Here is a 24,515-nt window from a genome sequence, read left to right on the forward strand (position 1 = left end):
GACTCAGCCCCTGTAATGGGGTTAGAGGCAGAGAATCCCAGTGGAAAGAGGGGAACCGGCAAGGCAGAGACAGCAAGGGCGGTTCGTTGCTCCAGCCTTTCCGTTCACCTTCACACTCCTGGGCCAGACTATACTTAATCATAGGACCTACTGAAGAGATAAGTCTTCAGTAAAGACTTAAAGGTTGAGACTGAGTCTGCGTCTCTCACATTGGTAGGCAGACCATTCCATAAAAATGGAGCTCTATAGGAGAAAGCCCTACCTCCAGCCGTTTGCTTAGAAATTCTAGGGACAATTAGGAGGCCTGCGTCTTGTGACCGTAGCGTACGTGTAGGCATGTACGGCAGGACCAAATCGGAAAGATGGGTAGGAGCAAGCCCATGTAATGCTTTGTAGGTTAGCAGTAAAACCTTGAAATCAGCCCTTGCCTTAACAGGAAGCCAGTGTAGGGAGGCTAGCACTGGAGTAATATGATCAAATATTTTGGTTCTAGTCAGGATTCTAGCAGCCGTATTTAGCACTAACTGAAGTTTGTTTAGTGCTTTATCCGGGTAGCCGGAAAGTAGAGCATTGCAGTAGTCCAGCCTAGAAGTAACAAAAGCATGGATTAATTTTTCTGCGTCATTTTTGGACAGAAAGTTTCTGATTTTTGCAATGTTACGTAGATGGAAGAAAGCTGTCCTTGAAACAGTCTTGATATGTTCTTCAAAAGAGAGGGTCCAGATGGGGCACCCCATGGTGATCCCATGGGGTGCCCCATCCTTCCTTTCTCCAAGGACTTACAAGCCACATCCTAAAGCACATCCAATCTGGTCTCCAAGGCCTTACAAGCTGCATCCAATCCAATCTCCAAGGCCTTACAAGCAACATCCTAAAGTACATCCAATCCAATCTCCAAGGCCTTACAAGCAACATCCTAAAGTACATCCAATCCAATCTCCAAGGGCCTTACAAGCAACATCCTAAAGTACATCCAATCCAATCTCCAAGGCCTTACAAGCAACATCCTAAAGTACATCCAATCCAATCTCCAAGGCCTTACAAGCAACATCCTAAAGTACATCCAATCCAATCTCCAAGGCCTTACAAGCAACATCCTAAAGTACATCCAATCCAATCTCCAAGGCCTTACAAGCAACATCCTAAAGTACATCCAATCCAATCTCCAAGGCCTTACAAGTCACATCCTCAAGCAGCTGCTTCCTAACCTTCCTACTGGCCGTACAAGCCCTACCTCCGTTCCAAACCCTCCCCATGTGCCTCTGTTCGTTCCTGTGTTCAACAGTGTGTAATAAATACCCCTAATCCTGGATTCCTGCTCCGTCTCCTGAGCCGCATTCTGATCGATGTACCACGGTGTCAGAAATAGTCCTGAACCAAGCTTACAATCCACCCTATGTTAAACCTTTTCTTCACTGTGCAGTTTTTCAGTGAATTTACGTAAATCGTGAAGCTCATCTGAGTGATCAAATTAAGATCCTACATCTGTGTGACTTTTCTACAAAGTAAACCAAATACTTCCTAACAATACCGTCTTCTGTTTTATCATGTGTGAAATCCTTCTGCTGCTTTGATGCCATTGTAATATTATTGAGAGATTAAACAAACAACACAAGAATACTGAAAACAGACTATTCATGTCTGCTGTTTTATGATATGTGTAAAATCCTTTTCCTGCTTTGATGCCCTGGGTAGTAGTATGGTGATAATGCCTATGGTTTACACATCAGAGCACACCACTGTTCCCTTGGCATCCACAGCAGAGACAGAGCAGAGCAGCCAGCATAGACAACAGCTGTGTTTGTTTTCACAGCTTGGTGTGTGTGTGTTGGGGGGGGGGGGGGGACCGTATACATTACATATGAACATACGTGTTTGTACGTGGGTGTTTGTGTATCATGGGACCGGGCCTCAGCACGGGGCCTATAACAGCCTCGGCCTCTATTAGTTCTCACTGCCCACAAAGTGACTCATCGACTGGGATTGTGGGAACCACAGTTGTGGTCCTGGAGGCTGTCTGTGAATAAAGTTATACGAAGCCGTAAAAATCATACTTATGTTTCCCACAATTATTCACAAGATGGGCCAGAGATGCTCTGGAGACAAAATCCCAATTTTACCTTAACGACTTGACCCCAAAATAAGTCCCAAAAGAAGCAATGGTGAGCGTAGAAGTTGCCCATTAGCACAGATCTAGGATCAATTTACCCTCCACAAAAACAAATCTTAACTATTAGGATGGAAAAAGCAAAACTGACCTGAGATCAACGTCTAGATGCAACAAGGCTGTTTAAACCCATAAATACCTGGCTATGGAAACCCACAGGAGCCTGGTCCTGGTATGTAGTCTTCATAACCGTGGTTTGTTGAAGAACACACACCACATGAGGTTGATGGCATCTTAATTGAGGAGGACAGGCTCTTGTTAATGGCTGGAGCAGAATAGGTGGAATGGTATCAAATACAAGCCTCACACCCGCAATAACATCTGCTTAACACGTCTATGTGACCAATAAAATGTCCATGTATTTGATGCCATTCTATTTGCTCCTTTCCAGCCATTATTATGAGCCGTCCTCCCCTCAGCAGCCTCCACTGACACACACATATACACACATGATTACACTCACTAGTACAGACACTTCAACAATGTTGGCAACCAGACAAATGATTTGCTTACTTTACCTCCACTGAGGTAGTTACAGTAAGAACATAAGTTGTTTCACAAGTCTTTACAAGCCAGTGGTGATATCAGTCTTTTTTAAAGCTACTATTTTCACATCACATTTCCACTCACAAGACATCCTTCACATTGTGGTGAAGGACAGAGTTTGGGTAGGCTTTTGGATTTCAACACATAGAATTTCGAAAATGAGTATTTTTCCAGATCGCCTGCAGTGATTAGAGTGTCGTAGTTTGTTAAACTGTAGAGAGCATCAGAGTTTTCTGTCCAGTTTTCTTCTTTGGTATTTGATTTATAACTTATCTTTACAGAGACAATAGTGTTGTTCTAACAATAACCCAACAATAATTCAATTGCATAGTTTTTTTATCGTTTTGGCAGTCATGATGGTCGTGGAAATGATGAACAATTAAATATAATTGGATAGGATATAAAACAATTGGATAAATCTATAAAACAGTCTCTAATTTCTCCCTTTCTATGAAAAACAAAAACATACTTTTGGTGCTTTGGTAAAAATGTCATACGTCATCATTTAATGGTCCATTTTGTGTTTCCAAGCACAGTGGTTCAGAAACATGAACAACTGGGCCTGTTGCATCCCAAATGGCACCCTATTCCCTATATAGTAAACCAGACCCTGGTAAACAACAACAAGAAAGTCCACTATAAGGTCCACTAAGTCCACCATAGGGTGCAATTTGGAACGCAGCCTGTCTGGTCCAACAGTGTGGTTCCCTGGTAGAGGGTCCAGACCAGAACCACTACACTGCCCTACCAAGCAAAAGGCAATAACTACCCATAGCTTGGATCTGAGAAAAATTGCTTTTACTTACATTGGTTTCACAGTAACTTTATGAAGTTATTGCTAACATGACCCCCATTTTCTCCAAAACACAATACGAGGCAGGATACTTGTCCACATGATTAAGCATGTATTTAATGTTGCAAAAATGACATTAACTCATTTTTGACCAAATGAGGAGCAGTTACTGCCATTTTGCTTGGTAGGGCAGTATAATATGCTGACCATTCTGTGGGAGGGGAACTGACCACTCCTGGATATACTGACTGGCAAAAGAGACTGGACAAAACCGTAGAAGAGGCAACAAGTCCAAGACTACTGGAACTCAACATCAACTTGTTGACTAGGAAGGGCACAAATAAGGTTCATATGAAGATAGAGTTTGTGTTGGGGCGAGGTCTAGTGGAGAGTTAGTTTAATAGTTTGTCCATAGTTGAACAGTCACAAACGCACAAAAAAAAAGCACAAAAGTTTAGCCTTTTCTGCTTTCCCTTCTCTTTCCTGGTGTGTTTTTGTCTGTAGTCAGCCGACAGCCTTGTTCTGGAAAGTGGCGGAAACGATCCAGAAAAAACATGTAAATTGGACGCCTGGATAGGAGCTAGGTCTAACTCTGTCTGCACACACACCATAATCCAGCTGTGGCCGTCCTCCATTCCGCTCTTAGTGCCAGCTCATTTTAAAGGCATTACCTGGGACGCCCGTCCGTTTGGGTCCTGCTGAAGGAGGGCATTGTTGGTAATGAGCTCCAGCTGTTCCCAGAGCGCTGACTGGCAGGTTGGCTGGTCTATAGCTGCCTCTACTGTGTCCAGAGTAATGACTGGCAGGTTGGCTGGTCTATAGCTGCCTCTACTGTGTCCAGAGTATTGACTGGCAGGTTGGCTGGTCTATAGCTGCCTCTACTGTGTCCAGAGTAATGACTGGCAGGTTGGCTGGTCTATAGCTGCCTCTACTGTGTCCAGAGTAATGACTGGCAGGTTGGCTGGTCTATAGCTGCCTCTACTGTGTCCAGAGTAATGACTGGTAGGTTGGCTGGTCTATAGCTGCCTCTACTGTGTCCAGAGTAATGACTGGCAGGTTGGCTGGTCTATAGCTGCCTCTACTGTGTCCAGAATTTTGACTGGCAGGTTGGCTGGTCTATAGCTGCCTCTACTGTGTCCAGAGTATTGACTGGCAGGTTGGCTGGTCTATAGCTGCCTCTACTGTGTCCAGAGTAATGCCTGGCAGGTTGGCTGGTCTATAGCTGCCTCTACTGTGTCCAGAGTAATGACTGGCAGGTTGGCTGGTCTATAGCTGCCTCTACTGTGTCCAGAGTAATGACTGGCAGGTTGGCTGGTCTATAGCTTCCTCTACTGTGTCCAGAGTAATGACTGGCAGGTTGGCTGGTCTATAGCTGCCTCTACTGTGTCCAGAGTATTGACTGGTAGGTTGGCTGGTCTATAGCTGCCTCTACTGTGTCCAGAGTAATGACTGGCAGGTTGGCTGGTCTATAGCTGCCTCTACTGTGTCCAGAGTAATGACTGGCAGGTTGGCTGGTCTATAGCTGCCTCTACTGTGTCCAGAGTATTGACTGGTAGGTTGGCTGGTCTATAGCTGCCTCTACTGTGTCCAGAGTATTAACTGGTAGGTTGGCTGGTCTATAGCTGCCTCTACTGTGCCCAACTGAAAAGATGCCAAGCAGACCATACATTCAAATTATTTCTCTCTCTCCCCCTCCCCCTACCTCACTCCCTCCACACCAGACAGGGGAAATTCCTCCTTTTTCTCCCTCCTCCTCTCTTTCTTCCTTTGATCCTCAGTTGTTTTCCAGAAGAAGGGGACGAACAGGACAGGAGAACCTACTTTTTCTTTTTCATTATTTATGTGTATGTTACAAAACGAGGACATGATTCTTTATTTGATGTGAGTGTATTATAGCTAGCTATCTGTCTGTGTATGTTTTGGGATGTGGGCCCAGGCATGTTGTGATGTTATCTATTCCTGAATGGTGACAGAGTACATTTACGTCCAGAACAACAGACAGACAGACGGCTGGCTCCGCACACTCACACACAGCTGCCTCGAGACTACAGCTCTCCTGTCCCCTGCGCACAACTGGTTTCAGACAATGAAAAGAATTGTCATAAAAAAAACTAAACAAGGAAATTCTAAACGTTCTAGTACAATGAGATTTCATGAAGTGCTTTTTGGAGGGAGAAGTTTTAGTGAGGGCAGCCAGGGGTTGGGTGTTGATGGAACATGCACATCCACACAACACACACACACACACACACACCTCCTACCCTTCCAACCCCCATACAAACCAGGTGTGTCCTCCTCTTCCCTGGTTCTACCTCTACCATTCCCATAGCCCCCCTCTCTCCCTCCCCCTTCAGACCAGACGTTCTCCCAGTCACCCCTAGAACAGAGCCATAAACATAACCTGGGCCTGGCCAGAGACAGACAGAGGCACAGCCCCCTACTGTCCTGCTCCCACCTACCCCTTTACTCCCTTACCTCTCTCCCTGCCTTCCCCAAAACACAGACCCCCCCTACCCCCACTCCAAACCCACAGGCTACCCTCATCCTCCAGTAGGAGAGCAACAAAGTAGAAATTGTGGTAAAAGGCAGCGAGAGGCAGCGAGAGGCAGCGAGAGAGAGAGAGAGAGAGCGAGCGAGGCAGAGAGAGAGAGAGAGCGAGCGAGGCAGAGAGAGAGAGAGCGAGCGAGGCAGAGAGAGAGAGAGAGCGAGCGAGGCAGAGAGAGAGAGAGCGAGCGAGGCAGAGAGAGAGAGAGCGAGCGAGGCAGAGAGAGAGAGAGCGAGCGAGGCAGAGAGAGAGAGAGAGAGAGAGAGCGAGCGAGGCAGAGAGAGAGAGAGAGAGAGAGCGAGCGAGGCAGAGAGAGAGAGAGAGAGAGAGCGAGCGAGGCAGAGAGAGAGAGAGAGAGAGAGCGAGCGAGGCAGAGAGAGAGAGAGAGAGCGAGCGAGGCAGAGAGAGAGAGAGAGCGAGCGAGGCAGAGAGAGAGAGAGAGCGAGCGAGGCAGAGAGAGAGAGAGAGAGAGCGAGCGAGGCAGAGAGAGAGAGAGCGAGCGAGGCAGAGAGAGAGAGAGAGAGAGAGAGCGAGCGAGGCAGAGAGAGAGAGAGAGAGAGAGCGAGGCAGAGAGAGAGAGAGAGAGAGAGAGCGAGCGAGGCAGAGAGAGAGAGAGAGAGAGAGAGCGAGCGAGGCAGAGAGAGAGAGAGAGAGAGCGAGCGAGGCAGAGAGAGAGAGAGAGAGAGAGAGAGCGAGCGAGGCAGAGAGAGAGAGAGAGATCGAGCGAGGCAGAGAGAGAGAGAGAGAGAGAGCGAGCGAGGCAGAGAGAGAGAGAGAGAGAGAGCGAGCGAGGCAGAGAGAGAGAGAGAGAGCGAGCGAGGCAGAGAGAGAGAGAGAGAGAGCGAGCGAGGCAGAGAGAGGCAGAGAGAGCGAGGCAGAGAGAGGCAGAGAGAGAGAGAGCGAGCGAGGCAGAGAGAGAGAGAGAGAGCGAGCGAGGCAGAGAGAGAGAGAGAGCGAGCGAGGCAGAGAGAGAGAGAGAGAGCGAGCGAGGCAGAGAGAGAGAGAGAGAGCGAGCGAGGCAGAGAGAGAGAGAGAGAGCGAGCGAGGCAGAGAGAGAGAGAGAGAGAGCGAGCGAGGCAGAGAGAGAGAGAGAGAGAGCGAGCGAGGCAGAGAGAGAGAGAGAGCGAGCGAGGCAGAGAGAGAGAGAGAGCGAGCGAGGCAGAGAGAGAGAGAGAGCGAGCGAGGCAGAGAGAGAGAGAGAGCGAGCGAGGCAGAGAGAGAGAGAGAGCGAGCGAGGCAGAGAGAGAGAGAGAGCGAGCGAGGCAGAGAGAGAGAGAGCGAGCGAGGCAGAGAGAGAGAGAGCGAGCGAGGCAGAGAGAGAGAGAGCGAGCGAGGCAGAGAGAGAGAGAGCGAGCGAGGCAGAGAGAGAGAGCGAGCGAGGCAGAGAGAGAGAGAGGCAGAGAGAGAGAGAGCGAGCGAGGCAGAGAGAGAGAGAGCGAGCGAGGCAGAGAGAGAGAGAGCGAGCGAGGCAGAGAGAGAGAGAGCGAGCGAGGCAGAGAGAGAGAGAGCGAGCGAGGCAGAGAGAGAGAGAGCGAGCGAGGCAGAGAGAGAGAGAGCGAGCGAGGCAGAGAGAGAGAGAGCGAGCGAGGCAGAGGAGAGAGAGCGAGCGAGGCAGAGAGAGAGAGAGCGAGCGAGGCAGAGAGAGAGAGAGCGCAAAGCAGAGAGAGTGAGAGAACACTGACATGAGCTGGTGGAAGGCGGGAGACAGATCTGAAGATAGGAGAACCATAGGGCTCTGTGCATGTATATAAAAAAAAGAATACACAGGCTCAGTGGTGATTAAGGGTTAGCAGACAGACACTGGGGAGAAGTGGGAATGGTAGAGGCTGGCAGACAGAAAGGCAGGCAGGTCCCAACTACACATCACCAGGAGGGAGGAGAGGAGGAGATGACAGCGGCAGGGAGCGACAACAGATAAAGTTTATTTTTAAGAGGGAGGGAAGAAGAGAGTTGGAGAGATACAATAAAGGGGGAGAAAGAGAGGGGGAAGAGAGAGAGAAAGGGAGATACAGACCGATAGAAAGACAGAGAGGAGACAGAATATAAACCAGGCCACTGATACAGTCAACTCTCCCTCAGAAACTACAATAGCTTTACAGTATTCAGGCTCAGATAGACCACGGTACTATCATGATCAATAGCTTTACAGTATACAGGCTCAGATAGACCACGGTACTATCATGATCAATAGCTTTACAGTATACAGGCTCAGATAGACCACGGTACTATCATGATCAATAGCTTTACAGTATACAGGCTCAGATAGACCACGGTACTATCATGATCAATAGCTTTACAGTATACAGGCTCAATTCGATAAATTCCCTGCCATAGTCTCAAAATGGCAGCAAGGTGATAGATAATGGGAAAGAAGAATGACATGGCGCTTGTTGCTAGAAGGCCCCATTAGGCACAGATCTAGGATCAGCTTACCCTCCCTCAAATCCTAACCATCAGCAGGCAACTTTTCAAAACTGACTTTAGATCAGACTTTAGAGACATAGGGATCCATCTCATTTTTAAATCCTTTGCAGTATTATTTGAACGTCCTTTTAGGAACTGATCCAGGATCAGCTTTCCCGCCCTCAAATAGCAACCTTACCATTGACAGAAAACCTTACAAAATGACTTTAGATCAGTGTGTGAAGATGTAGACAGGAGAGCAGAGCCATTGGCTTTACCACTTATTGGTCTGGCTTAGTCTTTATCTAAAGTTGATTGAGAATGTGTGTGTGTGATCGTAAACATTGCTGGTCCTTCGTGCCAGGGACACGCACACACACACCAGTTTTACTACGGCGTGTAGGCTCTTTATCTTGTGGGAATGCTGTGGAGAATCTGCTCTTAAAAGCGGTACATTGATTTATCTACAGCAAATTCCCTATACGCTTTTCTTCTCCCCAGTAAAACTCTCTCCTCTACAGGCCTCTCCTCTCCGCGCCGCTCCTCTCCGTGCCGCTCCGCTCCTCTCCACGCCTCTCCTCTCCTCATGCAGCAGGTACCCTAGAGGTTAGGAGGGTTGGGACAGTTCTAATCCCTGAGCAGGCAAAGTGGAAAAATCTGCCATTCTGCCCTTGAGCAAGGAAGCTAACCCCCAACAACAACTGCTCTCCAGGTGCCGATGACGTTAATTAAGGCAGCCCTCCCCTCGCACCTCTCTGATTCAGAGGGGTTGGGTTAAATGCAAAAGACACAATTTGGTTGAATGTATTCAGTTGTACAACTGACTCGGTATCCCCCTTCTCTTCCACCCCCGTCTCTCCCCTCTGTTCTACTCTAAAACTGTGTGTTCCACATCCCCCCCTCCTTTCCAAATATATGCCATACACAGACATGTATGTTAAATATCTATGTTGTGGTCACACTGCTAAGATAATTAAAGCATACTACTGCCCCATGTGTGTAATGTCTGTACTGCATGTCTTCTTCACTATACCTGATGTTTGGGCACCCCCTGGTGGTAGTAGGATTCAATTACACAAGCCAATGAAGTAACTGTGACAACCACTCAAACTCAACACACATCCAATCAGTTGAGGCTGGTAATGGAGAAATGGCGAGGAGAGGTTCAACACGTAATATTATTATAGAATAGGCTAATGATAATTTATTCACTTTAAATTGCAGGAGTTTGTATACCGTTCCATTCATTCCATCCCAACCATTACAATGAGCATGCCCTCCGTATTTCTCCATCACCAGCCTCCACTGCCTCCAACACAGGCTAATATGTCAACATTCCAGAATTTGTCATGTCTCAATAAAAGTTTCATTACGAAAAGTTTTGTTGCATTATTACTGTGTCAATAACCTAAGACTACATACCAGTGTGTCAGATGAAGAATGTTTCCTAGGTGAAGTTCATTTTACTGATGTTTGTTACATGGATTAGGAGATTGGAGTGGACAGCACTATTTGAAACAGAAGAGGTCCAAACAACACTGGTACAAATGCTTAGTAAATGTGTTTACAATGAATCAAACAGCATAATGAAGACAGGCAGCTACCTTCAGGTGGTGCACTTTCACTACACAATAATGTGTCCGAATCCAAAGTATACTAGACTCTGGACCTCGAAGCCAGTTCCACTGCATTTTATTAATTCCTCTCCTCTGATCAGGGACTGATTTAGACCTGGGACACCAGGTGGGTGCAGTTAACTATCAGGTAGAACAGAAAAACAGCAGGCTCCGGACGTCGTAGGGTAAGAGTTTAATACCTCTGGTATACAGCACAAAACATGAAAACATTATATTCCTTTATTTTATTGTTTTACTGTAAAAACTACACTCTTAGAAAAAAAAGCATCCCTAAAGGGTAATTCGGCTGTCTCCATAGGAGAACCATTTTGGTTTCAGGTAGAATAACCCTTTTGGGTTCCATGTAGAACTCTGTGGAAAGGGTTCTACCTGGAATCAAAAAGGGTTCTACCTGGAATCAAAAAGGGTTCTTCAAGCATTCTCCTATGTGGACAGCCTAAGAACCCTTTTTATCTATGAATGTAGCATACATGATACCCCACATTTGGTTCCTAAAAGATACACCTTATGTACAGTATCAGTCAACAGTTTTAGAACAACTACTCATTCAAGGGTTTCTTTATTTTTTTCTATTTTCAACATTTTAGAATAATAGTGAAGACATCAAAACTATTAAATAACACATATGGAATCATGTAGTAACCAAAAAAAGTGTTAAATATAAAATATATTTTGATTTTTGAGATTCTTCAAAGTAGCCCCCCCTTTGCCTTGATGACATTTTTGTACACTCTCGGCATTCTCTCAACCAGCTTCACCTGGAAGGCTTTTCCAGTAGTTTTGAAGGACTTCCCACATATGCTGAGCACTTGTTGGCTGCTTTCCCCTTCACTCTGCAGTCCTACCATCTCAAATGACTTGAGGTCAGGTGATTGTGGAGGCAAGGTCATCTGATGCAGCACTCCATCGCTCTCCTTCTTGGTCAAATAGCCCTTACACAGCCTGGAGGTGTGTTGGGTCATTTTCTTGTTGAAAAACAAATGTCCCACTATGTGCAAACCAGATGGGATGGCATATTGCTGCAGAATGCTGTGGTAGCCATGCTGGTTAAGTGTGTCTTGAATTCTAAATAAATCACAGACAGTGTCACCAGCAAAGCACCCCCACTCCATCACACCTCCTCCATGCTTCACGGTGGGAACCACACATGCGGAGATCATCCGTTCACCTACTCTGCGTCTCACAAAGACACAGCGGTTGGAACCAAAAATCTCAAATTTGGACTCATCAGACCAAAAGGACAGATTTCCACAGGTCTAATGTCCATTGCTCGTGTCTCTTGGCCCAAGCAAGTCTCTTCTTATTGGTGTCCTTTAGTCGTGCTTTCTTTGCAGCAATTCAACCATGAAGGTCTGATTCATGCCGTCTCCTCTGAACAGTTGATGTTGAGATGTGTCTGTTACTTGAACTCTGTGAAGCATTTATTTGGGCTGCAATTTCTGAGGCTGGTAACTGTAATGAACTTATCCTCTGCAGCAGAGGTAACTCTGGGTCTTCCTTTCCTGTGGCAGTCCTCATGAGAGCCAGTTTCATCATAGAGCTTGATGGTTTTTGCAACTGCACTTGAAGAAACTTTCAAAGTTCTTGATATGTTCCAGATTGACTGACCTTGTCTTAAAGTAATGGACTGTTGTTTCTCTGATTATTTGAGGTGTTCTTGCCAAAAGCTGCAATGTCAAAAGCTGTACTGAAGTCTAACAAGACAGCCCCCACAATCATTTTATCAATTTCTCCCAGCCAATCATCAGTCATTTGTGTAAGTGCTGTACTTGTTCAGCATCCTTCCTATAAGTGTGCTGAAAGTCGGTTTTCAATTTGTTTACTGTGAAATAGCATTGTATCTGGCAAACATTTTATTCCAGAAGGTTACTAAGGGTTGGAAACAGACTAGCTTCCCTCCAGGCCTGAGGGAACACACTTTCTAGTAGGTGTCACGTTTGTCGTATGAAAAGAGACCAAGGCGCAGTGTGCGTATCGTTCCACATCTTTATTTCTATGTGAAACTATGCAAGACAGACAAACTATAAACAAAAACAAACCGTGACGAAGAGGTGCTACATGCATAAACTCAAAATAATCTCCCACAAACACTAGTGGGAAAAACAACTTAAATATGATCCCCAATTAGAGACAACGATGGCCAGCTGCCTCTAATTGGGAATCATACGAAAACCCCAACCTAGAACACAACATAGAAAATTTAAACTAGACAAAAACCCCAACATAGAAAAAAGAAGCTAGAACCAAACCTAGAAATAAATAAACTAGACAAAACCCCCCAGTCACGCCCTGACCTACTCTACCATAGAAAAATACAAGCTCTCTATGGTCAGGATGTGACAGTAGGTTTAAATTGAAGATGTGGCAAAAAGGAGTGGCAATATCATCAGATTCCGGTGGTTTATCTAGAAGGCCAGCATCCCGGAGATGCCGCTTCACAGTTGACGTTGAGACTGGTGTTTTGCGGGTACTATTTAAATGAAACTGCCAGTTGAGGACTTGAGAGGCGTCTGTTTCTCAAACTAGACACTAATGTACTTGTCCTCTTGCTAAGTGGTGCACCCGGGCCTCCCACTCCTCTTTTTATTCTGGTTAGACAGTTTGCGCTGTTCTGTGAAGGGAGTAGTCCACAGCATTGCATGAGATCTAGAGGTCGACCGATTAAATCGGGCCGATTTCAAGTTCTCGTAACAATCGGTAATCGGCATTTTTGGTCACCGATTATGGCCGATTAAATTGCACTCTGAGGAGACGGCGTGGCAGGCTGACTACCTGTGCAGCAAGGAGCCAAGGTAAGATGCTAGTTAGCATTAAATGTATCTTGTAAAAAAAAAAAAAACTAGCAATCTTAACATAATCACTAGTTAACTACACATGGTTGATAATATTACTAGTTTATCTAGCTTGTCCTGCGTTGCATATAGTCGATGCCTGTTAATTTATCATTAATCACAGCCTACTTCGCCAAATGGGTGATTTAACAAGCGCATTCGCAAAAAAAAGTACTCTCGTTGCACTAATGTGTACCTAACCATAAACATCAATGCCTTTCTTAAAATCAATACACAAGTATATATTTTTAAACCTGCATATTTAGTTAATATTGCCTGCTAACATGAATTTCTTTTAACTAGGGAAATTGTGTCACTTCTCTTGTGTTCTGTGCATTTACATTTACGTTATTTAGCAGACGCTCTTATCCAGAGCGACTTACAAATTGGTGCAAGCAGAGTCAGGGTATATGCAGCAGTTTGGGCCGCCTGGCTGGTTGCGAACTGTGTGAAGACCATTTTTTCCTAACAAAGACCGTAATTAATTTGCCAGAATTGTACATAATTATGACATAACATTGGAGGTTGTGCAATGTAACAGGAATATTTAGACTTATGGATGCCACCCGTTAGATAAAATACAAAACGGTTCTGTATTTCACTGAAAGAATAAACATTTGTTTTCAAAATTATAGTTTCCGGATTTGACCATATTAATGACCTAAGGCTCGTATTTCTGTGTGTTTATTATATTATAATTAAGTCTATGATTTGATAGAGAAGTCTGACTGAGCGGTGGTAGGCAGCAGCAGGCTCGTAAGCATTCATTCAAACAGCACTTTCCTGCATTTGCCAGCAGCTCTTTGCTGGGCTTCAAGCATTGCGCTGTTTATGACTTCAAGACTATCAACTCCCGAGATTAGGCTGGCAATACTAAAGTACCTATTAGAACATCCAATAGTCAAAGGTATATGAAATACAAATGGTATAGAGAGAAATAGTCCTATAATAACTACAACCTAAAACATCTTACCTGGGAATATTGATGACTCATGTTAGAAGGAACCACCAGCTGTCATATGTTCTCATGTTCTAAGCAAGGAACTTAAATGTTAGCTTTTTTACATGGCACATATTGCACTTTTACTTTCTTCTCCAACACTGTTTTTGCATTATTTAAACCAAATTGAACATGTTTCATTATTTATTTGAGACTAAATTGATTTTATTGATGTAATATAGTTAAAGTTAAAATAAGTGTTCATTCAGTATTGTTGTAATTGTCATTATTACAAATGTATATTAAAAAAAAAGTAATTAAAAAAAGTAATTTAAAAAAGTAATGAAAAAAAATATATATAAAAAAAAAAATATTAAAAAAAAATTCGGCATCGGCTTTTTTTGGTCCTCCAATAAATCGGTATCGGCGTTGAATAATCGTAATCGAGCGACCTCTAATGAGATCTTCAGTGTTTGGCAATTTCTCGCATGGAATAGCATTTATTTTTTAGAACAAGAATAGACTGACGAGTTTCAGAAGAAAGTTCTTTGTTCTTTGCTGATGCTCCAGATACTCAACTAGTCTAAAGAAGGCCAGTTTTATTGCTTCTTTAAATCAGAACAACAGTTTTCAGCTGTGCTAAAATAATTGCAACAGGGTTTTCTAATGATAAATTTGCCTTTTAAAATGATAAACTTGAATTAGCTAATACAACGTGCCATTGGAACACAGGAGTAATGGTAGCTGATAACAGGGATGCAAACTGGTGAGGGCCCAAAAAGGTGACATTTTTTTGGGAGGCACTGAAACATGCAAAACAAATCACTACTAGGGGGAAATTCAGGTTAACTAATTAAACAACAAAGAATATGATCTACGTGATCAGTCTCTGTGTGTAAAATAAAGTGGTTAATGTGAACCTAACTCACAGCTAAAAAATTTAAAGAAAGCAATCCAATGTTATTTGTTGCCTAGACTTTACTGCAAATGACACTCAAGTCTTGAGAACAAAAACAATACAGTAATATTCCAGTTAGCCATGACCGCCTTTATAACAGAACGCTTGTGACCACACACATAAATATTGCACTTGGGGGGAAAAAAAAACATCTTAACGCAGAAATAGAATGAAACAAACAGTAATTCTATTTTTGCTCCATTATAGTGGACACTATAGACAGCGATCAAGTGCACATGTGCGCAAAAATAACATTCACTGAGTTAAAAAAAATGATATCCCCCTCACAGTTACTGTCAAGTTCAACACAACACCTTTGGACTACACTGCATATAATACACTTTCTGCCTGTGGACATCGGTTCTGCAATATGCCAGCAAAAGTGAGAAAGAGGGAAAGTGTGTGGTGTTCCTTTCACCTCTATAGTGGCATCCAGCTTAAGCCAGGCCCAGCTCCAGCTACACTTGATCCCTGAATCCACTACAAGCAACGCCTCATTTTCACCTAATTCTCTCATTCTGAAAATTAACCACATACTGAAGAGGGAAAACATTAGTTAACAGATAGTGGTTAGTTCGTTAGCATTTCACACAGATTGCCAGGGTCCAGTAAGCAACTAACGTCTTATAACTTGAACAGCGAGGAGTCGTATACCAGTTAATACTACAGCGAATTGGTTAGGTTACTAATGTTAGCTCATCTGATGTTGTACGTTAGCTAGCTAACGTTAGCTGTCTGACTTCATTAGCGAGCCAATTTTCACACCATAAACTCAATTATTTGATCAGATGAGTTGGCTAATGTTGCTCAAAATTTCTCCGGCTAGCTAACGGAGAAGTCGGTCCAGCCAGCAAGATACTTAACAATGCTAATACTTGTTTCAACACACTTTCTCCCTCACCTCAAACTTTCCAAATGCCAGTTGTTTTTCGGTTACATCCCATGAAGTACTCTTCATCCCAGTCTTCGTGGTCAGGCTTCTCACCTAACATTACCTCTGTTTTCGTTCAGTGGATGCGCTGCTGTAACTGCCTTTCTACTCTACGCGGTCTTTCCAGAGCACATGCTGATGCTGTAACCAGTGTTGTCAACGCCTCAGTAAGGAAAGTAGCTATTGGCTGTCCTAAAAGTCGCTAGATGACATCACCTAATTTGCATAATTGGCCATGTGCATGTAATTGTGAGGGACGCTGTAGGAGAGAGGAATAACGTCGTGGGATAGACACAAAGTGAGTAAAAAACACCCTAAATATGTTTAGAACTACAAATGAACTTTCTTCTGTCGATTGCTTTTTTTAAATGTCACAATTCCAACCCTCCTCCTCTATCCGGGCTTGGGACCGGCAAAAGTGACCCAAAAGAGAGACACTGGCGGAGTTACTTCGTTTTTTTTCCCTTAATTTGGTTTTTAACCTTATGGTCCACTTAGGAGTCTACAACAAGTCACAGTAAAACATAAATGTTTAATCATAACATTTTTTACATACAATCTAAATGGACCAAAAAGAGACAATAGAAAAAACTGTCAATGGCAATGTGAGAAAATGATGGTAACTAGTCTGGCCCTAATTCAGGTTAATAGTTGTTGTTTTTTTCAGACCCCCCTCCACACACACACAGGCTGTGCTGGCTCACAGAAAGAGTGGGTCATCTTCATTTTGGTCAAGGCTCTCTATGGCAGGTTCAGCAACTGGGGGAGCTGACTTAAATGAGTAAGCAGCTGATGTGCCAAAATGCTGCAAAACATCAGGCAGCTGGTGCTCATAGCAAGCCTCACCAGAGAGCTTCAGCCATATCGAATGTACAGGATGGAGTTAAGGGTCTGCAAGGACATCCCATTTCTAAGTTTGCTTTTTACCACACTCATCTGGCTGAATACTCTCTCAACTTCAGCATTCGAGTGTGGCAAGGACAACACAGACAGCAGCCATGGCAAGTTCTTGAAACGGGTTGATATCAGCTGCATCCCTGAACTTCCAAATCTCACTCCAGAAGCCTAGTGTGTTTGTCTCATTCCATTTACTAAGATGGATGGCACGCCATTGCTGGACAATCTTGTCCATCCTTGCAGGGGAGTAGCCAAGGAGCTTGGCTATGTTTTCTATTTCTCCAGGGCTCTTACTGAGCTTTAGAGTTTCCTCCACATTGAAAACTGACATGTACTGCAATGCATCGATGTTGTCCGGCAGGCTCACCCCCAACTCATTAGTGAGGGAGATGGTGAAGGCTACACACCGCTTTCGGACATTGTTTTCATCCTCAGGCGCAAGGTGAAGTTCAGCTGCCTTCGACTCAAAAAGGTAACCAAGGTACGGTTTGGGACTGATGTATCCATCTATTGGCCCTTTGAGTACATCAACATTTGCCAGTGGATTCAGCACCCTGCTGCTCACAGACTTGATCAGGCTAACCAAGCTGTCAAGTAGCTTAAGAGGATCTACTTGCTCTCCCTCAAAAGCCTTGATGGCCAACTGTACCTCACCCAGCACTGACTTAAAAAAAAGTCAGATACAATATATTTTGAGGATCACTGTACATGGAGTATAAAACCTCAGCCATGTAGCAGTGTTCACTGGACTTGGTGACTGCAAAATGCAGCCTAAGCTCCTCCCACTGGTCCAAAATGCATGAAACCGCGGGTTCAATGGAGAGTCAACGTGTGGCACACACCTTGGTTATCTGTAAAGGTTTCTCCCCACAGTTGATGGTCTCATATGGCCTTGTAGGCCTCCCTTCGCTTTGGAGACACTGAAAACCAGTTATAAGTCTCTCGTACCAAGTACTCCACACTTCAGGGGATGGTGTCATTGGAAGCATGACTTACAGAAAGCTGCAGAGAGTGGCACACACAGCGAATAAGAACCAGATATGAGGCCATACTCCTCCTTCAGCACTTTATGGACCCCATTGTTAATCCCCGTCATAACAGAGGCATTGTCAGTCCCTATCCCCAGGAGTTTCTCTTTTTTAAAGACAACACTTCGAGGAAAGCCACAACAGCACAGGCTATAGATTTGGCATCTCCTCCCTCCAACTCAACAAGCCCCAGAAATGTTGATACAATTGTCTGCTTGGTGTCACTAAAGTACCTTATCACAACCCCCAGGTACTTAGAAACACTTACATCCGTGGACTCATCGAGGAGGAGGCTGAAACGCTGGTCACCCACATCTACGACCAACTTTTTCAGAAAGTATGGTGCTAGAACACCATTAATCATTTTTGTGCACGTTGTCCTGTGCATTTTGAAGTGGGTAGCAGCAGTGGGGTCTGAGAAAGCAGCTCTACCTGCTTCTCCAATGTGATCACATGGCAGCATGGAACAGTGTTCAGCGATAGCTAATGCCATGGTGGCCTCAGACTTTTTTGCAGAGTCAATTCTTTTAACCATAAATGTCAGCTTGTTTTGGGTGGAACTTAAGGCTTTGCCTTTTGAGTATGTTTTTGAGTTGTCATGTTTTTTTTTACATCACTAAGTTTTGGGTAGAAATCAGCCTTACAATACAGGCAGTATGCCCGTGTATCATCTCCAATAAACAGCTTCAACCAGCCTTTGAATTCAGGGTTTGATTCCCACTCCTTTCTGTATTTTTGAGTGTACAGTTTAGACTGAGACATGATGAGCTAGCCAGCTAGATGTTTAGCTTATGTCACAGAGAGGCACACACACAGTGGACAAGGTGAGTAAGTGACTGAGGCTGTGTGAGTCAAATGCAGCGATTTATTTTTGTGCAGTGATTTATTTTAGACAAAGAACATTTTACATTTACATCCCGCCCTGAATGTAAGCCAGGGCGGGATCAGCCAGCGGCGGCTTCCCGCATGCGCGATTCATTTGCAGTCTGGACGCGGAGGGGTGAACATCTCCTGCTCTGACTGCAGCTGGGAGGGACTGCTGCGCGAGGACTATGAGTGCTTTGGGACTGGGGTGGGGCCAACGGCAGCTGCTCGTTGAGAAGAGTAAGAACGATACGTGCTTTCACGTCAGAGTCTCCAAAAGTCTCCAATAACACCAGAAAAAGTCCCTAGCTTTGTCGCTAGTTGATTTTTTTTTGAAAATGTGTTGCTAGAGGGAATAGTCGCTAAATATAGCAACAAAGTCGCTAAGTTGGCAACACTGGCTGTAACTAGCAAATTGGTTGTCTCTTCACTCGCTTGCTGCGCTGCATCCTGTTGTTACGTAAATGATTGGCTGAGCCTTGGATACAGCCAGTATTAAGCCAAATGTGCGTCACTCGTTCGCTTACAGCCAGTAGTGATCCAACCCCAACCACACACACACACACATATTTCTCATCGGATCTACACAAATCACATAGGTCACCTATTTTGGATTCAAAACGGCAAATTTCGCCAAAAGGTGACTAGATTGCATCCCTGTGATAATGGGCCTCTGTACGCCTATGTAGATATTCATTTAAAAAAAGCCATTTCCAGCTACATAAGTCATTTATAACAATGTCTACACTGTATTTCTGATCAATTTGATGTTATTTTAATGGGAAAAAAAGTTTTTCCCCCAAAACAAGGACATTTCTAAGTAACTCCAAATTTCTCAACGATAGTGGAGTCAACGGTAGGCTATTGCCTTGTGTGGTAGGTTGACACTAATGTAAGTGTCATAACCAGCCATAAAATAACACAATATATGTCACAACAGGTCTAACTGTGTGTCATGACCATATTATTACAAGTTATGTCAGCTGTTATGACATGGTTACGACCGTGTTATGATGCTGGTGTCAAGTAAAGTGTTGACAAACTTGGAAACAAGGCTGCATGGGATTTCCCTTGTGCAACTCCTTGCAGCCAATGGCAATGTCCACTTTAGGTATAACGCCGGGAGCCGCTTGTGGATTTGACAGTGCCACCTCCGACACCACCAATACAACCACTATGCGGGTGTTGGCTAGCGCGGATCTGATAGGATCCAGTCTTAAGGCTCCTAGGTATTATACAAATACGCAGCTTGGGCTCTTTTTGTTGCAGCATGTGACAGTTGAAAGGTATTGAGACAGGCCCAATAAGCCCTCTCCAAAACCAATCCACTTTCACTGCACCACAGTCAATGTAAAGGGAGGGGTTGAGCCATACATTAGCAAAATACCAAACAACCTATGGATCTCCCAACAAGACTGAACGGATGTCTCTTATGCAAGAGCTAATGTCTCTTACCCAAAGTTCCAATTCAACATTTCCAGGAAGGGAAACATACAGGAAGTGTCTTCATGGATTCCGTTTTCCAAACAGGAAGAAGCAATGGTCGCTGTGGTGATTACCCTCTCAGCACGGCGGGCCGGGCCTTGTGTAGTCCTACCAGTACCTCAGCATCTGGCTCACTTTGGTCGTAGTCACGGCAACCACGGTGGACAGTTTGCAGCGCCCGTAGCTGTAGATGGGGTTGACATCAAAGAGCGACTTGCTGGGAGGATTAGAGGGGGAGATGCCCAGTCGCTTCAAACACATCCCCAGGTAGGCATCCTCGATGTAGATGGGCTTGAATGAAATTAATTAATGGATGGATGAATGGCAGGATTCATTAAATAATAACATGCTTTGTGAATGCAACATAATAATAAAGTGTTACCAATGAATGAGAGAAATAAAGAAAAAAGAAGAATACTTTAAGTCTCATACATAGGAACATTTGTTTGGCAAAATACAGAAGATCAACATACCTTGATCTGTGGAGAGACCCTCATGATCTTCTTGGGGAGGTCCATGGACATGTAGCCAAACCCCAGAGGGTACGGGGGATACTCCGACTCAGCCATCACCTCATAAGGCAGGAAGAACTTCTTGTTGGGCTTTCTCAGCACTGGGCTGTGCCACCAGACTAGACCGGTCATGTAGTTCTGTTTGGGAGTGTCAGGGTTGACCAGCATGGAGACAAGGTTCTGGACGTTGAGGAACACGTCTGAGTCAATCTTCATGGCATAGGAGGCCTCGGGGCACCGCGAGACGAGCCACTCAAGGATCAGCATGGTCTTGATGGTCAGGTTATGGTAGGAGTCCATGAAGTCGCTCTGGAGGAGGTCGTGGTGCGCCCGGCTCTCCTGATTCACCTTCGAATCAGAATCAACTCAATAACCCCAACACACTTAAAACAAACAACACAAAAAAAAGCTCAAACAATCAAGACCAACCTTCTCCTGCAGCTCCTGAGCGTTTGGTCCTCCAGGAAGTCCGAGCATGAATAGCGTCTGTACCTTCTTCCCCTGCACCAGGGTCTCATTACCCCACGTCCTGCGGATGGCGTCCCGGGAGGCCAGGTTACCTACCAGGAAATGTACATGTTAAAAATGTGTTGGAAATACAATTTTTACACATTTTACTGTAACAATTTATTCCAGTCGGCTTTCACAAACACCTGAAAAAAAAGCTAGCTTGGATTGCATTTTTAGTTCCTAAATACATTTAAAATGTATTGGAAACAGGCTATCAAGTCACTTCACATGCCATGGATCATGTTAGAATTGCAAACAAAATGTTTTAATCTTGTGTGAAATTTCCAGTAGGGTTATCAGGCGCCACCAGCACCAGGAACGGGGCCTGATTCCCGGTCCGACACTTCTCCGGCTCATCCGTTACGAATTTGTACCCCCGCGGGTATGCCACGTGGTACCGCCCGGGATCCTCCCATTGGACACCATTCCGATTGGTCAAGACACGCGTGTTCACCTGATCATCATCAGGAGTCTTTCCAGTGTGACTGATTACCGAGGGTCGCTGTGGGTCGTTCCACCAATTCAAGGTGAAGGTGGTGTAGGTCACAGAGACAGCCACCAGGATGAATAGAAAACAGGGTCTTCTATACAGCCTTCCGGAAAGAGCTGCACAGGATTGCGTCAGAGCTGGGCTGATGAAGAGAGAAAGGATAGAAAGAGTGAGAGGGGTCAATGGTTCGTAGGTCAATGGTTCTTGCCACACTGTTGTACAGAAGTATCATTTGAATGTATAAACATTTCTTGAAATCACCCCTTACACAGCAAACAAGAAATATAAATCATGAATATATTGTTAAGATGAATATTAATATTTTTAATTGATCTCTCATATACTATACCTCTATAAGACCAAGTGATATGTGCATGGCTGCAGCTATTATCAATGAAAAAAATATAGCCTGCCTAAAAAAAGAAGTGGCATTGTGTTATATGCAGTTGAACAGCATAAAATCAAAGTTGAGGTTTTCACAGTAGCTATCTCTGGTGCAACATACAGTAGTTATAGATGGTCACTGGTGCATGATCAGACAGATTGATAAACTATATAAAGAAAGAAATTAGAGATAACATGACGCTGCTGCAACAGATGCCATGTTCAGAACTGGGAACTCTTTTTTTCCGAGTTCCCAGTTGTTATGAACGCGGCACCTGTTGCAGCAGCGTCATGTTATCAGGTGTCTTGAAAGCACCAAGAGTAGGCTATATTGCATGACCACGGTTTGCTTTGCCCTTTGTACATGAGTTTGTTACTTAGACAATTGAGTCTGGTGTACTGGTGGTGTAGTTAGACTACAATAACTATTCCTTGGCTGTCTGACAATCACATAATTAAGTCGTATAAAGACAGACAAGTGTTAGAAGTCCAGGGGTGGGCAACTCCACGCCTCGAAGGCCTGATTGGTGTCACACTTTTTCTCCATCCCTAGCAAACACAGCTGAATAATCAAATTGCCTTCTAAACTGAAGATCATGATTAGGTGAGTATTGGAGTCAGGTGTGTTAGCTGGGGCTGAGCCAAAACTGTGACACCAATCAGGCCCTCGAGGACTGGAGTTGCCCACCCCTAGACCATGGATATCCAACACCGCACTAGTTACTAGGTGTGCTGGATGTTGTTACACCCCAGCACTAACACACCTGTCATCATTGTGTCTTCAGTCGGTTTATTTGAATAAGGCGTGTTAGCGCTGGGCTGGCATAGGCTGGAACTAAAGTTTGCGCACATCCAGTAACATACTCTAGAACCGGGAAACTATATTTGATGACGTTCAGTGTAATCGTAAACCCTTATGACTGGATCACCCTCAAAATAATGTCACAATGTCTATAGACAAACTCCAGACATAATTGACACATACCTCATGTTGTCTCGTATCATGTCCGGCTCAAAGGGATTGGCACATGGTTGACGTCTTCTTCCTCAATGTACATTGACGACGGTGATAAGACCAAAGAATTGGCCGCCCACAGGTAGAGGAGGAGCCACTGTAGGCTGGGTGCCTTTTGTTTTTCATTCTCCACAGCCCCTCCCACACACCGCACACTCAGCTAGCTGCGTACCTGGCTCCAGGTCAGAACTGACAGATATAAATGTATTGTATAGAGCTGAAAAGATTGCCCTGCCTGAAAAGTATATCTGTTCTACGTCATATTTTTTATTTTAGCATTCTATAAAGTTCCAGATAGAAATGTATTGCACAGTTGAAGTCAGAAGTTTACATACACCTTAGCCAACTACATTTAAACTCCGTTTTTCACAATTCCTGAAATGTAATCTTTGTAAAAAATTCCCTGTCTTAGGTCAGTTAGGATCACCACTTTATTTTAAGAATGTGAAATGTCAGAATAATAGTAGAGAGAATGATTTATTTCAGCTTTTATTTCTTTCATCACATTCCCAGTGGGTCAGAAGTTTACATACACTCAGTTAGTATTTGGTAGCATTGCTTTTAAATTGTTTAACTTGGGTCAAACATTTTGGGTAGCCTTCCACAAACTTCCCACAATAAGTTGGGTGAATTTTGGCCCATTCCTCCAGACAGAGGTGGTGTAACTGAGTCAGGTTTGTAGGCCTCCTTGCTCGCACACGCTTTTTCAGTTCTGCCCACAACTTTTCGATATGATTGAGGTCAGGGCTTTGTGATGGCCACTCCAATACCTTGACTTTGTTGTCCTTAAGCCATTTTGCCACAACTTTGGAAGTATGCTTGGGGTCATTGTCCATTTGGAAGACCCATTTGCGACCAAGCTTTAACTTCCTGACTGATGTCTTGAGATGTTGCTTCAATATATCCACATAATTTTCCTACCTCATGATGCCATCTATTTTGTGAAGTGCACCAGTCCCTCCTGCAGCAAAGCACCCCCACAACATGATGCTGCTACCCCCGTGCTTCACGGTAGGGATGGTGTTCTTCGGCTTGCAAACCTCCCCCTTTTTCCTCCAAACATAACGATAGTCATTATGGCCAAACAGTTCTATTTTTGTTTCATCAGACCAGAGGACATTTCTCCAAAAAGTATGATCTTTGTCCCCATGTGCAGTTGCAAAAAATAGTCTGGGTTTTTTATGGCGATTCTGTAGCAGTGGCTTCTTCCTTGCTGAGCGGCATTTCAGGTTATGTCGATATAGGACTCGTTTTACTGTGGATATAGATACTTTGTACCTGTTTCCTCCAGCATCTTCACAAGGTCATTTGCTGTTGTTCTGGGATTGATTTACACTTTTCGCACCAAAGTACGTTCATCTCTAGGAGACAGAACGCGTCTCCTTCCTGGCGGTATGACGGCTGCATGGTCCCATGGTGTTTATACGTGTGTACTATTGTTTGTACAGATGAACGTGGTACCTTCAGGTGTTTGGAAATTGCTCACCAAGGATGAAGCAGACTTGTGGAGGTCTACACATTTTTTTCTGAGGTCTTGGCTGATTTCTTTTGATTTTCCCATGATGTCAAGCAAAGAGGC

At 44.4% G+C, this 24,515-nt stretch overlaps 1 protein-coding gene across 1 annotated transcript; it reads right to left on the reverse strand.

The window, feature by feature from the left end:
- Positions 1-12,057: 12,057 nt before the first annotated feature.
- On the reverse strand, positions 12,058-23,001 carry LOC145850271 (beta-1,3-galactosyltransferase 2-like). Its single transcript, XM_082958731.1, has 5 exons — positions 22,907-23,001; positions 21,541-21,679; positions 20,967-21,097; positions 20,499-20,885; positions 12,058-20,316 (listed from the first exon to the last, which is right to left on the reverse strand). Exons 3-5 carry the CDS (start codon positions 21,012-21,014, stop codon positions 20,134-20,136), a joined length of 618 nt encoding a protein of 205 aa, XP_082814857.1. The 5' UTR covers positions 21,015-21,097; positions 21,541-21,679; positions 22,907-23,001; the 3' UTR covers positions 12,058-20,133.
- Positions 23,002-24,515: the final 1,514 nt, after the last annotated feature.

Source organism: Salmo salar, chromosome 12, assembly GCF_965601325.2.
Source record: "Salmo salar chromosome 12, fSalSal1, whole genome shotgun sequence".
Classification (NCBI taxonomy): domain Eukaryota; kingdom Metazoa; phylum Chordata; class Actinopteri; order Salmoniformes; family Salmonidae; genus Salmo; species Salmo salar.